The sequence below is a fragment of the Pimephales promelas genome, chromosome 18 (genome assembly GCF_988280905.1).
Source record: "Pimephales promelas chromosome 18, fPimPro1.hap1.1, whole genome shotgun sequence".
In the NCBI taxonomy this organism is placed as follows: domain Eukaryota; kingdom Metazoa; phylum Chordata; class Actinopteri; order Cypriniformes; family Leuciscidae; genus Pimephales; species Pimephales promelas.
Genome location: NC_142786.1, coordinates 26,927,096 through 26,942,345, shown reverse-complemented (window position 1 = coordinate 26,942,345; position 15,250 = coordinate 26,927,096). Strand labels below are relative to the sequence as shown.

At 43.3% G+C, this 15,250-nt stretch overlaps 1 protein-coding gene across 3 annotated transcripts in view; it reads left to right on the top strand.

Moving 5' to 3' along the window:
- runx1t1 (RUNX1 partner transcriptional co-repressor 1) overlaps nucleotides 1–15,250 on the top strand; it is a 137,166-nt gene that overhangs the window by 22,953 nt on the left and 98,963 nt on the right. For all 3 annotated transcript variants that reach the window (XM_089123278.1, XM_089123279.1, XM_089123277.1), the window contains exon 2: nucleotides 1,016–1,129. In XM_089123278.1, coding sequence (XP_088979404.1) covers nucleotides 1,036–1,129 — 94 coding nt within the window. In that variant the 5' untranslated portion in view covers nucleotides 1,016–1,035. The remainder of the gene's footprint in view (nucleotides 1–1,015; nucleotides 1,130–15,250) is intronic.

Below are 15,250 nucleotides of genomic sequence, written 5' to 3'. Positions count from 1 at the left end.
TCTGTAGCTCTCTGACTCCCTGACTCATAACAGACCAACTTTACCTTCTGTTTTAGGGTGAATTTATACCCTGTGTGGATTGAGACATACCTTTCTGCTCCTGCATTGCCCATGACTGATAATGGCATGTGGGAAGTAATGGTTCGTGGGAAGATGGGAGCAAAGCTCTTCCTGGAGTCTGAGAATGTGTGAAGGGCTCAAGTCGATCACTCATCTCTCTGTACACTGTTTAAAGCTCTCCAGATTGCATTATTCAGTGGAAAATGAATAGAAATGTTAAAATAAATCCGTTCTCAGAACCCAATGATAATACTCAACATCCATTCTCCTCTCTTCCTGATCATTTTTCTTCTCTTCACACAGGTTTTCAAAACAGCTCCACCACTTTCATGCTTTAGTGCAACAGCAGCGGCTCGGTTAAGCTTAAATATAATTGGGCGGTTCTTTTATCGTGGGGAAAATTCGACACACTATTTCAAAAAAATCCTCGCTTTGTTGCGCTGCGATTGAATTCACCTGATTTGAATAGCTCCATAGGGATCTATTGTTTCGATTTAAGAGCGTCATTGCATCGCATATTTGCGCTGTTTTTGGCGCTCAGTGTGAAAGGGCCCTTAGACTGTTAGAAATAAATGGGGCCATTTTCGATGTGAGCTGCATTCATGATTCAGAACAAAATCCAAGTGCCTTCAGACTGTATTATTGAGTATTATTTCAGTCAGGACTAAGTCAGGTTTAGATTTGAGCCTGAGGACTGTGTCATTTTTGTGTCTGTAAAGTCATAAAAAAAGAAAACACTGCACTGAATGTCCGCTCAACATTTGTTCTTATCATGGCCACTACTTTTAAGGTGTTCTAGGTTCAGCCGTTGAATTAAGGTTTCAAAGAAGGGAGAGTGGACAGAGGGGTCAAAGAGAAGGGGGATAAACTGCCGCAAATGCGAGAGAGATATTTTGCACACCTTCAAAAGCAAAAAGCAGCAGATCGAGAACATTTTCTTTTCCTTTTTTTCCAGATTTGGAAGGCAGCCTAAAAATGTGCCTGTCGCAGATGTTTCAACAGAAGGTGTTTGCATGCTGTTCGTTAATACACTGCCATACGGGACACAGTATGACCACCACAATACCCAGTAAGTAACACTCTCTGTGTGTAGAGCGGAGAGCCAACTTTACCTTCTGTTTTTGGGGGATCTTATACCCTGTGGATTGAGACATACCTTTCTGCTGCTGCATTGCCCATGACTGATAATGGCATGTGGGAAGTAATGGTTCGGGGAAGATGGGAGCAAAGCTCTTCCTGGAGTCTGAGAATGTGTGAAGGGCTCAAGTTGATCAATCATCTGAAACATAAGGGATAATGTGAACCATTATTGTCTTTTCTCTTCATTTCTTGGCTGAAGTTTCTAAGATGGTCTTTGGAAGTCAGCATGTTGTGAGTTCATTTTTCATCATTGTAACAAAATAATGTGGAATTTAAAGGAAAAACAACATAAATGATGTATGAGGATAACTTTTAAATGAGAGGCTTCCTTGTTTCCCACACTAAGGGTTGAGGAATTGGTCCATCCGCAACTGTTTTGATTCGAATGCAGTCAGACAAGCTTTATATTTTCCTGTAGACATGTTGTTAGTGTTATTGAAAGAATTTATGCTTTCCTGTTGTAAAATTCATAGGGTGTACATTGCATTTTCTTTAGTACAGAGTTTTGAATTAATTATTAAAGGCAAAAACAAAACACCAATAGGGTTTTTTCCCCTCATGTTTTCCCAAAATCCCATGACGTACATGTACTATGGTGCAGTAATGTATCCACAAAAAAGATATATTACTTGGATTTTCAGCTGCTAAAATATGGCTTAAAACAGCCTAAGCTTGTTTTCTGGTCTAGCTGCTCTCCCAGCCTGGCAAAGGTTGTTAACCTGTTCCCTAAGCCTGACCAAGATGATGTTTCGTTGGTTTATCCAGCCTTTCCTGCTTTTTTGCAAAGCGGTTTTATTTTTAGCAGCTCACATGTACAAAACCTCTTTAAAACCATCAACACAGACCAGATTAATCAGCTTGGCCAGTCTAGGAGACCATCTTAACATATTAGGCGGTTTAATCTGGTCAACGTTGTTAATGTTTAGTCTTGGTGGTCTTTGAGATGGGTATTGGCATCTATATTTGCTTTGACAATGAGTAGAAGTGGGAAAGATGGGCCATCGCACCAGTACCCACTGCGTCCTGTTTAGAAGGAAGTCCCCTGTGTCACGTATTGTGCTGAATGACCCAGAGGGGACATTCCCAAGCTGTTTTCCAATACTGACAACGACATGGGATGGAAGTGTGTGAAGTGGGTTTATACAGTCATAAGCACCCGCAACAGGCTCAGAGGCCACCAGAGACCGTCAAAACGAACACTCCGCCTTTTAACCTAATTCTGCTCCAGTGCATTACATCTGTTTAAACCCACACAGCGTGCGGCCTGCTCTCAATTACGGCATCTCCTCTCTTTCATCTGCTAAGAGTCTCTCTGACTTTCCAGAACAGATGCAGATATTGAGTAATTGAGACCGTCCCTGAATTCTTGGATGAGTGTCAAGAAGGTTTAACGTGACACAGTGGTTTGAATGTGTTGAAAACGCTTGGCACGGCATACTGAGTGGCACTTGATTGCTTATCCTCTGTATCTCAACATAATGATTCTCGCTTATTTATGCTCTCCAAGCACTGAGGCAAGTAAAATACGTGAGTCTGCTTGAGAGGGTTTGTCACAGTGTTGACGAGTAACTAACTACGCATGTAGTGACACTGATGCTAACCTGCATTTTTTCATTTGAAATTTTAATGCAGATTTACAGTAATAAGTTGCAGGGAAGGGCACACTAACAACAGCGCGTTCTCAAGGCGTCATCTAACTGACGCTTTTGACGCACATGGCACCCTTTAACGTAAATATGAGACGCGCCTCCTAGTGGTCTAACCCTAACTGACGCTAAAGGTTGCCATGTGCGTCGGATTTAGACACTTGGTCAAAAGCGTCAGTTAGATGATGCCCTAGGATGAGCGTCATCTAACTGACGCTAAAGGTTGCCATGTGTGTCGGATTTAGACACTTGGTCAAAAGCGTCAGTTAGATGATGCGCTCGGACGAGCGTCAACTAACTGACGCTAAAGGTTGCCATGTGTGTCGGATTTAGACGCATGGTCAAAAGTGTCAGTTAGATGATGCCCTAGGATGAGCATCATCTAACTGACGCTAAAGGTTGCCATGTGTGTCGGATTTAGACGCATGGTCAAAAGTGTCAATTTGATGACGCCCTTGGATGAGCGTCAACTAACTGATGCTAAAGGTTGCCATGTGCGTCGGATTTAGACGCATGGTCAAAAGCGTCAGTTAGATGACACCCTAGGATGAGCGTCAACTAACTGATGCTAAAGTTTGCCATGTGCATCGGATTTAGACGCATGGTTAAAAGCGTCAGTTTGATGATGCCCTTGGATGAGCGTCATCTAACTGACGCTAAAGGTTGCCATGTGCGACGGATTTAGACACTTGGTCAAAAGCATCAGCTAGATGATGCCCTAGGATGAGCGTCATCAAACTGACGCTAAAGGTTGCCATGTGCGTCGGATTTAGACGCATGGTCAAGAGTGTCAGTTAGATGATGCCCTAGGATGAGAATGCGTTGCTAACAAGGACGCTAATGACCGCAGCCTCTGCTGTCAGTCACTAGTACTCCTCTTGAAGCCAAGGAAGTGAGGTTTGCATGCACACAGCTCTCAGTTATATCTGCATTATGTCGCTTTACATGCTTAAGTTCGTTTCACTTTAAATAATGTTGCTTTGGTGAGTAATCAGCTTATATTTTGTAATTTTGAGAATATTGCATTTGCCAATAACCACATTCACTTGTCAAACTTACCTAATAACCTATGTTAACTTAAAACACACACTGTGTGTCTGTATATAGTGTACATGTATAGTTAAATATAAAATTTAGTTAAATATTACTAAAACTTGATATACTGTAGCTCTTAAAAAATGTACTGCATTAAATGAATTCAGCATTAATTAAAAAAAAAAACTTACCGACCCCAAACTTTTGAACTGTAGTGTATTTTGTTTTAGATATTAAAAATGTACACTGGTCATATCAATTATATTTTGTTTAAAAATGTTAACCTAATGGATCCCTATTGTTTTTGGTCCAGATGAATATCTTAAAATATCTGATTGCAATTCATCTACATCAGTCACCTATTTAAAATTAAATTGCTGAATAATTGATAATACTCAATTTAGGTCTAGTGTAGTGTGTGAAATACACATTACAACATAATTTGTACATCAACATCATTACTTTTGTGCATGTTAATGGTTTCCGTTATACTCTCTATTTTATACTTGAATATAAAATGTCCTCAAAATTTTACATATTGTATATTTGTTTCTCTGCTTCTCTCATTGACTTGCAAATGCTTAGGAGAAAAAAAATCATCAGTTATTAAAATTCAGGCAATGTATTCCTGTGTCTGCATTATATTTGAGAAACGTTATTAATTTCATATATCAAGTTTGGAGCGGCCATCTGTTCGCTCTGCACTGCTGCACCTCCCTCCATCTGCCTGGCTTTAGCAGGAGAAAGAGAGAAAGAGAGAGAGAGAAAGTAGAATTGTATAGTGCCACGGGCTCAGGCATCATGGCGGAGAAGTTTCAGCGGGACTTTTTGATTTGTCACTCATCAGGGGCTGGCGTTCGCAGACCTGTCCTCGGTTCCTCTATCCCCCAGATCCACACACTGCTACTCGGAGTCAATAACCAGCCTTTCCACAGCCACCCCCCTCATTCCTACTTCTCCTCTTCTTCATCTTGCCTCTTTGTTTTCACTCTCCCTTGTCCTCCTCCCCCCTTCACATCCCTCCCTCCGTATCTAGAGGAAGCAGATTGCGAAGCCGGCACAGTGAGATGTGTCCCTGCCACAGTTAATTTAGCATCTGTGCCTCCATGAATATGAATACATTTACAAGTCTTGAATATAATTAGGCACTGAAGTGTGGAGAGGGGCACGCAGCTCCAGTCCAGGTGGGAAGAAAGATGCTGGGAAAACAGGTTGGACTGTGAAGACTTGCAGACAGGTGACCTTTGTAAACAGCTCCTGAATCCTGGACTGAGCAAGATTGGGAACAACTGAGAAATAAAAACACCAGAATGATTGTATTTTGTCACTATTAATGTTTACGCGACACGACGATGGCGTGTTTCACTCGAGTGCGTTGTGAGCTGACAAACGCGTGCGTGTTTGTGCGTGTAAATATGCTTATCTTTCCATTCAAAGGCTGTGCCTGCCTCACTGGCAGTCCAGAATGAACATTGTCTGCGATAAGTGAGTCAATAAGTCATTTCTGATGATATTTTATTTACCAAGGCACTCTGCCATCCAGACACAGGGGAGGAACATGCTCCAAAATGGCTAATGTTGTGTAGTTTTACCATATGCTGCTGTGTTCCAGCTTCAGCGAGCTGTAACGGCATTACAACACTGTTCATTTGACATCATACATAATGTACTCTTGTAATAATGTAATTGGTAATAAAAAATATGGCATGTTGACACTTTTTTTGGTTGTCAAAACAGCACGTTTAGACGAAAGTAGTGGGTTTCCAGATATTTTCACCTAATGTTTAGCTTTTGTGCAGTGGGTAGTGAGGGCTCAGAAATATACTGTATATATTTTTTTCTTGTAGTTCCAGTCTCTACTTTTACTCACTAGCCACTCCACACATTTGTTTATATTTTTTATTCAACATAATTTTTATTTCTATATTGTAACTTCATAAATTCATAAATCTAATAATTTAATGGTCAAAACAATGTCTAAATTATCAGAATATTTGTTAAAATTCTGAAATAATATAAAACGTTTATAATAAATACCATTGTTCATAGCCATTTTTTTAACTTAGTAATATAAAACATGGTGAAATTTCAAATAATCAGATACTTTTTGGTCATTTTTTTGAGCATACTGAATTGGCCTATAACCAAATCCGATTTTCAATTAAATGTACCTCCTAATATTTTCTTTTGATTTGCTTTAAATACATTTTTTGTGAACTTTTTGTAAATACTGTGTGAAAGTATATTAGCAAATCTGTGCATCCAATTTACTGGCATTTTGACATGTTTAAGTTGTGTTTAGTGGGTCAGTGGGATTGTACATATTGAAGGTTCAACAATAATAGTTACAATTTTTACTTGCACTCATTGGCCCCACTACACAAAATGATAAATTGTTATGTTTATATATATATATATATATATATATGTGTGTGTGTGTGTGTGTGTGGACAAACTATGTGCAAATTCATCAGTCAACACCATTGCTGAATATATTCCCCTTAAAACGGCAGTGTATCAAAAACGCAGTTTGAAACTGTGTCCTAACGAGAAACGCCATAAAATCAGTCCTGTCAACTTGCGGATCGGGGCTTTTCCGATGATTCCTATTATGCTTTCTAACACAATAAGCACAAGGACACCTTTAAGAAGGGACAGGAAAAATCAAAAAAATCAAACTCGATAAAACTTCAGCTATGTTAGCAAGCTATTACATTATCTTGGTGATTATACTTTAATTTGCGATAGCTGTGTGGAATGCAACACAGACGTTTTTCAACTCATTCGAAACTCTCTGATATCCTTATTTTTGCAAATTTACAATATATCTTTTTCTCATTACAGGAAGTAACTAATATTTTTAGCTTAGCCAGCCAATGTGCACGTTATAGATTGAACAAACAACATTGTAATGATGATGACTTGCATTGGTATTGAAAATTGTTAATACTGACAAGTTTGATGAGAACATTTTATTTGGGCAAATTGAGTTGCAAGTGTCACGTTGTGGGTTTTGTTTTGCTTTGTGTATCACGTGTTTCCTTGTTTGTCATGTGATCCTACCATGTGTCTTGTCTTTTGTTATGATGTTGCTCAGTGTCCACAGGTGTTTCTTATTTACCACACCCCCTTGTTAGCTTGATTAGCTTGTTTGTCTGTGTATTTATACCCCTGTGTTTCAGTTGTTGGTTGTCGGTTGTTGTTTAATGTCACTCGGTTCTTGCCTGTTCATCTGTCCTGTTCTGAGGTCCCTGGATTGTCTGTTAGTGTGATTAATAAATGCTTGCGATTGGATTTACTTTCTGTCTCGTTCCTGACCCGATGTGACAGAACAACCGACCGCAAATGAATCCAGCAGCACAAATCCGGGAGTTTGCTGGTCAGATCGCGGCCTTGGCCCTGAATAGTTGTGATTTGTTCCAGTATACCTGGGGGTTTGTTCCTCTCGCTGCCTCCTGCTCTCTCGGTGATGAGGCTATTAAGCTGTGTTACCAGCTAGGGGCTAAGGAGGTCAACCCGAGGGAGCTCCCCAATCTCTCGGGTCTGAACTGGAGAGAGGCGATCTTCGTTTGTGAAGAGAGTTTCATTCCAAAGCTCACCGTCAGCCCTGCCGAGCCTGCGCTCACCGTCAGCCCTGCCGAGCCCGAGCTTTCAACGCTGGTTCCGTCCAGCTCTCCAGAGATTGAATGCTCTTCACCGCTGGTTCCGTCCAGCTCTCCAGAGATTGAATGCTCTTCACCGCTGGTTCCGTCCAGCCCTCCAGAGACTGTATGCTCTTCGCTGCTGGTTCCGTCCAGCTCGCCAGAGACTGTATGCTCTTCACTGCTGGTTCCGTCCAGCTCTCCAGAGACTGTATGCTCTTCGCTGCTGGTTCCGTCCAGCCCTCCAGAGACTGTATGCTCTTCACTGCTGGTTCCGTCCAGCTCTCCAGAGACTGTATGCTCTTCGCTGCTGGTTCCGTCCAGCCCTCCAGAGACTGTATGCTCTTCACTGCTGGTTCCGTCCAGCTCTCCAGAGACTGTATGCTCTTCACTGCTGGTTCCGTCCAGCTCGCCAGAGACTGTAGGCTCTTCACTGCTGGTTCCGTCCAGCCCTCCAGAGACTGTATGCTCTTCACTGCTGGTTCCGTCCAGCTCTCCAGAGATTGAATGCTCTTCACCGCTGGTTCCGTCCAGCCCTCCAGAGACTGTATGCTCTTCACTGCTGGTTCCGTCCAGCTCTCCAGAGACTGTATGCTCTTCGCTGCTGGTTCCGTCCAGCTCGCCAGAGACTGTAGGCTCTTCACTGCTGGTTCCGTCCAGCCCTCCAGAGACTGTAGGCTCTTCACTGCTGGTTCCGTCCAGCCCTCCAGAGACCGTCCAGCCAGAAACCGTCCAGCCCGTCCAGCCAGAGACCGTCCAGCCCGTCCAGCCAGAGACCGTCCAGACCGTCCAGCCAGAGACCGTCCAGCCAGAGACCGGCCAGACCGTCCGGCCAGAGACCGGCCAGACCGTCCGGCCAGAGACCGTCCAGACCGTCCGGCCCGAGACCGTCCAGACCCTCCAGCCCGAGACCGTCCAGACCGTCCACTCCCCATCTGCCCTTCACCCGGGGACTCAACCCAAATATTTTTTGGGGGGGGGCCCAGTGTCCCAGCCACGGCCGCCTGAAGGGCTCTCACCGCCGTGGTCGCCCGAAGGGCTCTCACCGCCGTGGCCGCCCGAGGGGAATTCACCGCCGTGGCCGCCCGAGGGGACTTCACCGCCGTGGCCGCCCGGGGGGTCTTCGCCGCCGTGGCCGCCCGAGGGGTCTTCACTGCCGTGGCCGCCCGAGGGGTCTTCACCGCCGTGGCCGCCCGAGGGGTCTTCACCGCCCTGGCCGCCCGAGGGGTCTTCACCGCCGTGGCCTTCGCCTGGTCCTGCTCCGCCCTGGCCTTCGCCTGGTCCTGCTCCGCCCTGGCCGTCGCCTGATCCTGCTCCGCCCTGGCCTTCGCCTGGTCCTGCTCCGCCCTGGCCTTCGCCTGGTCCTGCTCCGCCCTGGCCGTCGCCTGATCCTGCTCCGCCCTGGCCTTCGCCTGGTCCTGCTCCGCCCTGGCCTTCGCCTGGTCCTGCTCCGCCCTGGCCTTCGCCTGGTCCTGCTCCGCCCTGGCCTTCGCCTGGTCCTGCTCCGCCCTGGCCGTCGCCTGATCCTGCTCCGCCCTGGCCTTCGCCTGGTCCTGCTCCGCCCTGGCCTTCGCCTGGTCCTGCTCCGCCCTGGCCTTCGCCTGGTCCTGCTCCGCCCTGGCCTTCGCCTGGTCGTCTGTTCCAAGTCTGGTCCTGTTCCCCTGCACAGACTTGGCCCTCCTTCCCTCCCCCAGGACCACCTCCGCGTCACCACCCTCCTGAACTTGTGTTTTGGGTTTTGTTTTGGGTGTTACACTAGGGGCGTCGGGAGCCGCCCATAGGGGGGAGGCTATGTCACGTTGTGGGTTTTGTTTTGCTTTGTGTATCACGTGTTTCCTTGTTTGTCATGTGATCCTACCATGTGTCTTGTCTTTTGTTATGATGTTGCTCAGTGTCCACAGGTGTTTCTTATTTACCACACCCCCTTGTTAGCTTGATTAGCTTGTTTGTCTGTGTATTTATACCCCTGTGTTTCAGTTGTTGGTTGTCGGTTGTTGTTTAATGTCACTCGGTTCTTGCCTGTTCATCTGTCCTGTTCTGAGGTCCCTGGATTGTCTGTTAGTGTGATTAATAAATGCTTGCGATTGGATTTACTTTCTGTCTCGTTCCTGACCCGATGTGACAGCAAGATTGAAGGGCCAAATATGTTTATCAGTGGCTCGCAGTAAATAGTTATCTTACAGTTCTTTGTTATTGCTCATTAACATACTCTAAAATGATCCAGCATGACTGGATTAAAATGGATTGACCTTCAGTTGGAAGAAGTCAAAAACAAAAGGCGGAAAAAGAGGTTAAAGTTAGTGATAGCCTCAGAGTTAGTGCTTGCTCACAGCATGAGATGATGAGAGATAATTGAATTCAGATGCAGCCATGTGGGGTGACTCACTGATAAGAAAGAGTTTTATAGCTGAATTATGTCAAAGCTCTGTAAAATAAATCACATCAAAGTAATAAAATAAAGGCATTAAAAGAGGACAGGGTACATGCAATTAAAGTCACACACCAGGCCCCTGCTGGAATTGCCTCTGTGGGGTCTGGATACCTGAGGAGACTGAAAAATTACATTTGACGGTTCGTCTTCATGGAGGTTAAATTTATCTTTTAGTCAACTTTGTTTTCTTCCTGAAACTTAGATGATTGCCATAAATCAATTATGAGCAGATGAGTGATTCAAACCTATGCCTCATAGTAGGCGTAAAATTGTCTTGTTAATGGACTCGAGTCTTTCCTTGTGAACCTTGCGATTTAACATCCCTTTGATCACTGTTAGCTCAGGATCTGATGGGTTCTTTCATCTTCTCAATATGTCATTTTTCTCTTCTCTTTTCAAAGTGTATTAAAGCACCAGGGTAAACTCTGAATTCTTTCTCTGGTTGGAGATAAAGCCCAGTATGATGCTCGCTAACACTTATATGGGCAGATGGTGACAGTTCAACAGGTGCATGTGGACCATAGTGCCAAGTATCTTGGGCAAGAGGAGATATGCGAGGAAGTTGGTCGGTCTTCCCTCCTCTTTTTTGTTTTTTGGGACATTCAGATGTGAAGAAGGTAAACAGAGCAGTTTTTCTGGACCATCATCCCATCCTTATTCCCTCAGTTTCCTCCATTGTAAGCGTCAGCGCTATGCCAGAAGGAGGAGCCAGACATAAACAATGAACGATTGCTGAGTTTGAATTTTTTCCAGCTTTAGTTTGAAAACGAGCCCATTTCAATTTATTCTGTCCTTCACCCTTTGGCACATCTTTTACACGGTCTTAATTTATGTACCAATTCATTTTCTGTGGCCCATTCTCTACTGGCTTCACTTTAACTTCTGCAAAACTGAAGTTTGAGAGTTTCTTCCGAAGATGTTCCAAGTATGAGAGTGGCATTCTTTGGCACTTGGTATTGGGGCAAGAAGGTTAATGATGTAATCTAGAGCTGATTGAACAAAATGGGAGGAGGAGGCAGAAAATGTCACCTTGGTTTAGTTTAAATTGATGCTTTGTAGCTATCCTGAACTGTTTTCTATATGGAGTAGTAGGAGTGTTTCTTAAAAAATAAAACCAATATGTCATACACACTTTCTATCCAGCATGTATTGCATCAAGTCAGGCTCTGGTTGATCTGTGCAGACCGATGATGCACTCTGTCATACTTTCCAGTAATGGTCAGTTATAAATCTACCTAGAGTGGTATAAATCTAACAGCATATCTTAGAGGTGCAATATTGGCAGCTAGCTTACTAGGTTGCAATGGATACTTCAGTCCAAATTCAAAATATTAGAGAGAGTACTTGCCCCGCCCCTTCCTCTTCAGACTCGACGTTCACACGGATTGCCAGATTGAGGACGCGCAACATAAACGAGCGCAACTGACAATTGAAGGCGTTGAGCCTGAACAATGTAATTTAATATGCCTCTGGTCGTAGCGTTGGATGCCGGTGCTTTTTAGGTTGGGTAGAATCTCTCACGTAGTTTGTTTGTTGGCTTCTATGGCTGCAGTACGCCATGTTTTTTGCCAACTGGCAACAAAATACTATTGGATAAATTGTCAGTGGGAGGGATCACACTGACCAGGGGTGCGTTTCCCGAAAGCATCGTTAGCCAACTATGGTCGCAAGTTCCGTCGTTATCAGTATAGTTCAACGAGTCTGGGTTTCCTGAAACCATCGTTCCAACGAACATTCGCAAACAGCATCGCAAAGTTGTGTGGTTTGAATGACAGCTCTCGACCTGTGGTTAGAGGCATCGTTTCTATATTGCATGACATTTGGACGTAATAAATCCTTATCTTGAGCAAAATAAGCAAGCGGACGTTCAGTACAACCGGTGCCTTTTATTTAAAATACATACAAATGTAATTTACGTATTTTAGTTTGTCAAAAGATTTAAAGTACCGTGTTTGAAGAGCTCGCATGTGCGAACGTGATAACTATGCAAGAACGAGCCAAATATTGAGTCTGGTAATAAAGCAAAATAACTGAGAACAATTTGAAATAGTCCTCAGATAACATGTCTGTAATTTATATGAACAAATCTAGCGTTAATTGGATCTCAAACAGTTTCATTAAAAGCAGTTATTTCTCCACCACGTGCGAAACCATTGTGGTTGAACGATACTTTGCGACAATGGGTTTCGGGAAACAGTCGCGACTAGCTTGTCGTACTATGGTAGTGAAACAGCGAGTTACATCGTTGGACGGGAAACGCACCCCAGAACACATATTCCGACATGACGTCAATTTCAAAGTTGAATAACTGGCTGTGGCATTGTTTTTTGGAGAAACAAGTATGTGGGCATGTTTCCAATCCGAAATATCTGCAAACATATTATGATATTTTTATGCTTTTACTGCATTCAAAACATATATAAACAGCACCTTTAAAACTGAGTCAAATTCATTGGTTGCTTCTATTGGTGAATTATCTCTTGATTTTTTTATTTGTGAATAAAGGAAAGCAATTGAAAGCAAAACCTTTTTTAAATTTGCCAGTTACAAACATACATTTTTCTGTTTGAATTATACAATTATATTATTCTTTCATTTGCCCTACATACTTCAGTTCCTCTAACGGCACAAAACAAAAATCGCAAAAATGACTCATTTTCATATGTTTTCCTGACTCACCCACCCCTGTCTTCATTGGTTGGACAAAAATAACTTTATACCATTGGTTGAGCTCATGGGGCTGTGTCACACAGTGTTTGCATTTGCACTTCATCATACAAAGCATCATACAAATGGTTTACTTATAGTGAACTCAGCTGGGATAGAGACTCCATGGAGACTTTTTAATTTAAGCAAAACTTCAGTTATATCTGCGTGACACAAAAATGCTTAAATCTAGTACAGGGATGGGTAGCTTTGGAGGGTCACTGTCCTGCAGAACTTAGCTCCAACCCTTATCAAACACACCTGAACAAACTAATCAGTGCCGTCACGTTTACTAGAAAGCCACAGGCCGGTGAGTTTTATGAGGTTTAGAGCTAAACCTTGTACAGTGGCCTTAGGAAGTCAGTCAGCGTTGGAAAAAGTTGTGTTTGTGTGTGCTGAATATTTTCAGCACAGAGTGTTCCAGTAGAAAATGAGTGAGGAATAAGGGGTGGGTTTGCCTGCTCAGTGAAGAAGCAGCAGCTCTGACTTTAGCACATTGACATTGACCTCTAGAAAGTTCCTCTTTTGTCCTGGGCATCAGCGGCGTGCCAAAGCTGCAGTCTGTGAGCTGGCAGTGCCAGCAGGCTGGAGATAGAAAAGGGTGGCACAGGCCATCTGGGATATCTCCAGGAGATGCACTGCACGCCTCACACTCATCAGCAGGTTTGAATTTGCACCATAATCACAAACAGATGCTCTCTTCCTCCTCCACCGCCCTCCTTCTGCCTCCTTTCTTCCATTGGTTTGGCTCAGTGTGAAACCTTTGACCTTCACCACATTCAGAGGAAAAGCCTGACCTGATCAATGCGTGAAAGGAAAGGAAATGTTGGCCTAAAATGTTAATGGATTTCATGTATAATCCAACACAATGTTATATGAAGTCTGTTTGATGTTATATCTCTTTGTATCCCTCCGTCCGTATGACATGCGGACAGTGTTTGATTTGTAGTGAGCCTTCGGTCCTCTCCTCCACTGTAAGGATTCTCATGTAGGCCCCACGATCATGTTTTATTTGTTTTGTTTTGTTTTGTGTCTGTTCTGCAGATCCAATAAAAGTTTCTGGTGGAATTATTTATTTATTTTATTATTATTCTTTTAAAATTGCAAGTTTATCTCGTGATAGGCCTCATTTATATATCAGTATCGGCCGACTCTGTTTCATTTCCTCTGTTTTAGATAGTCATCTAACTCTCACTTAAAGTGAATTTTAAATTATTTGAAATATATTATACAATTTTATACCATTTTTTTTAACTATCCTTTTATCTGTTAAATTGACTGTGATCTCTTTCCATTTTAAAATATTTTGTTTTCGTATTTTGAATCCGCTTTATTTTTTGTATTTTTCTTTTAATTTTAATTTCAGTGTAATTTTTGTAATGTGTTAGTTTTTATTTATTTTCAGTTAATTTTTCTGTCCACTTATTTCAGTTTATTGTCGTGGCGACATTTCAAGGTTTATTTCAATTAACAGAAATGTTTTAAATAATTTTAGTCCATTCAACTGAATTCTGCAGATTTCCCCACAAAGGATGCACAGAAAATGTCCAAAATGTATCTGGGCTTTGACATGGCACCTCCGCTCATTGGCGGTATTTGGTGGTGCATTAATCATGACGTATAGACACTTTTCTTATAGCTCTTTATGTACATAAAAAGTCAATACATAAAAAAGCACTTCTGCTCAGTAAAACCTCTTAGCTATCTGTCGCGCCCCACTCTGCTGGTTACCATAATCGTGTTAAGTCCTTTCTTCTAGCCTCATATCCAGTCACTCGGCCGTTCCCACATGGGTTTTATCGATCTGGCAAATCTTGTGCTCAATGTTGCAGCACATCCCATTGCCTGGCTAGCCTAATGCAGTCAATAATTGCCAGCGAAAGGGCCGGTGCAGTCGAGACAACTTCATCAGCCATGGGACTGGAGGAGGGGGGGGGGCTGTAGCGAGGTGATGTCTGGAGGGAACGGGGAGGTGGAGAAGAGCTGGCACTCTTTCTCCATCACAGCGCAGAACACCATCAGTGGCTCCCAGGGGCCAGGGATTAATGATTTGTGTCTTTCCGCTACAGTGGCACATTGTGCCGGCGCCACTGATAAAAAAGGAAAGCTTCCCCCAACATCTGGCAACAGCCCTGTTGTACCGCTCTATATTGGCTCTCTGTGGCAAGAAGAAGCTCCTCTGCTGTCCCAGTGCCAGGGCTGTGGTTAACCAGGGCACGCTCTGGAAGAGGGCTCTTACTAGGAATGCACTGCACTTATTTGTTTGTTTTTTTGCTGACTGGTTTCACCGACTGCAAGGGTAGTATTAAGTGTACCCACAGCAGATGCTATCTGATGTAGTGTCTTCCTCCGAAATGGAGTGAGGATTTGTAGTCTCATGTTTGCATCATTTATTCATGTAGTATTATAAATTATCTATTGGTATTCATCAAATGGATGAAAAATACATGTAAATTCCAAAAGCGAGTTGTTACACAAACTCTATCTTGCATGCCTGCATCCAACAAGGGTTGAATTCCCAGCACCACTTCAAAGTCAAATGAAATGTGTTCAGACATTGCTTTTGTTGCCTGGTTATTCAAGAAGTGTTT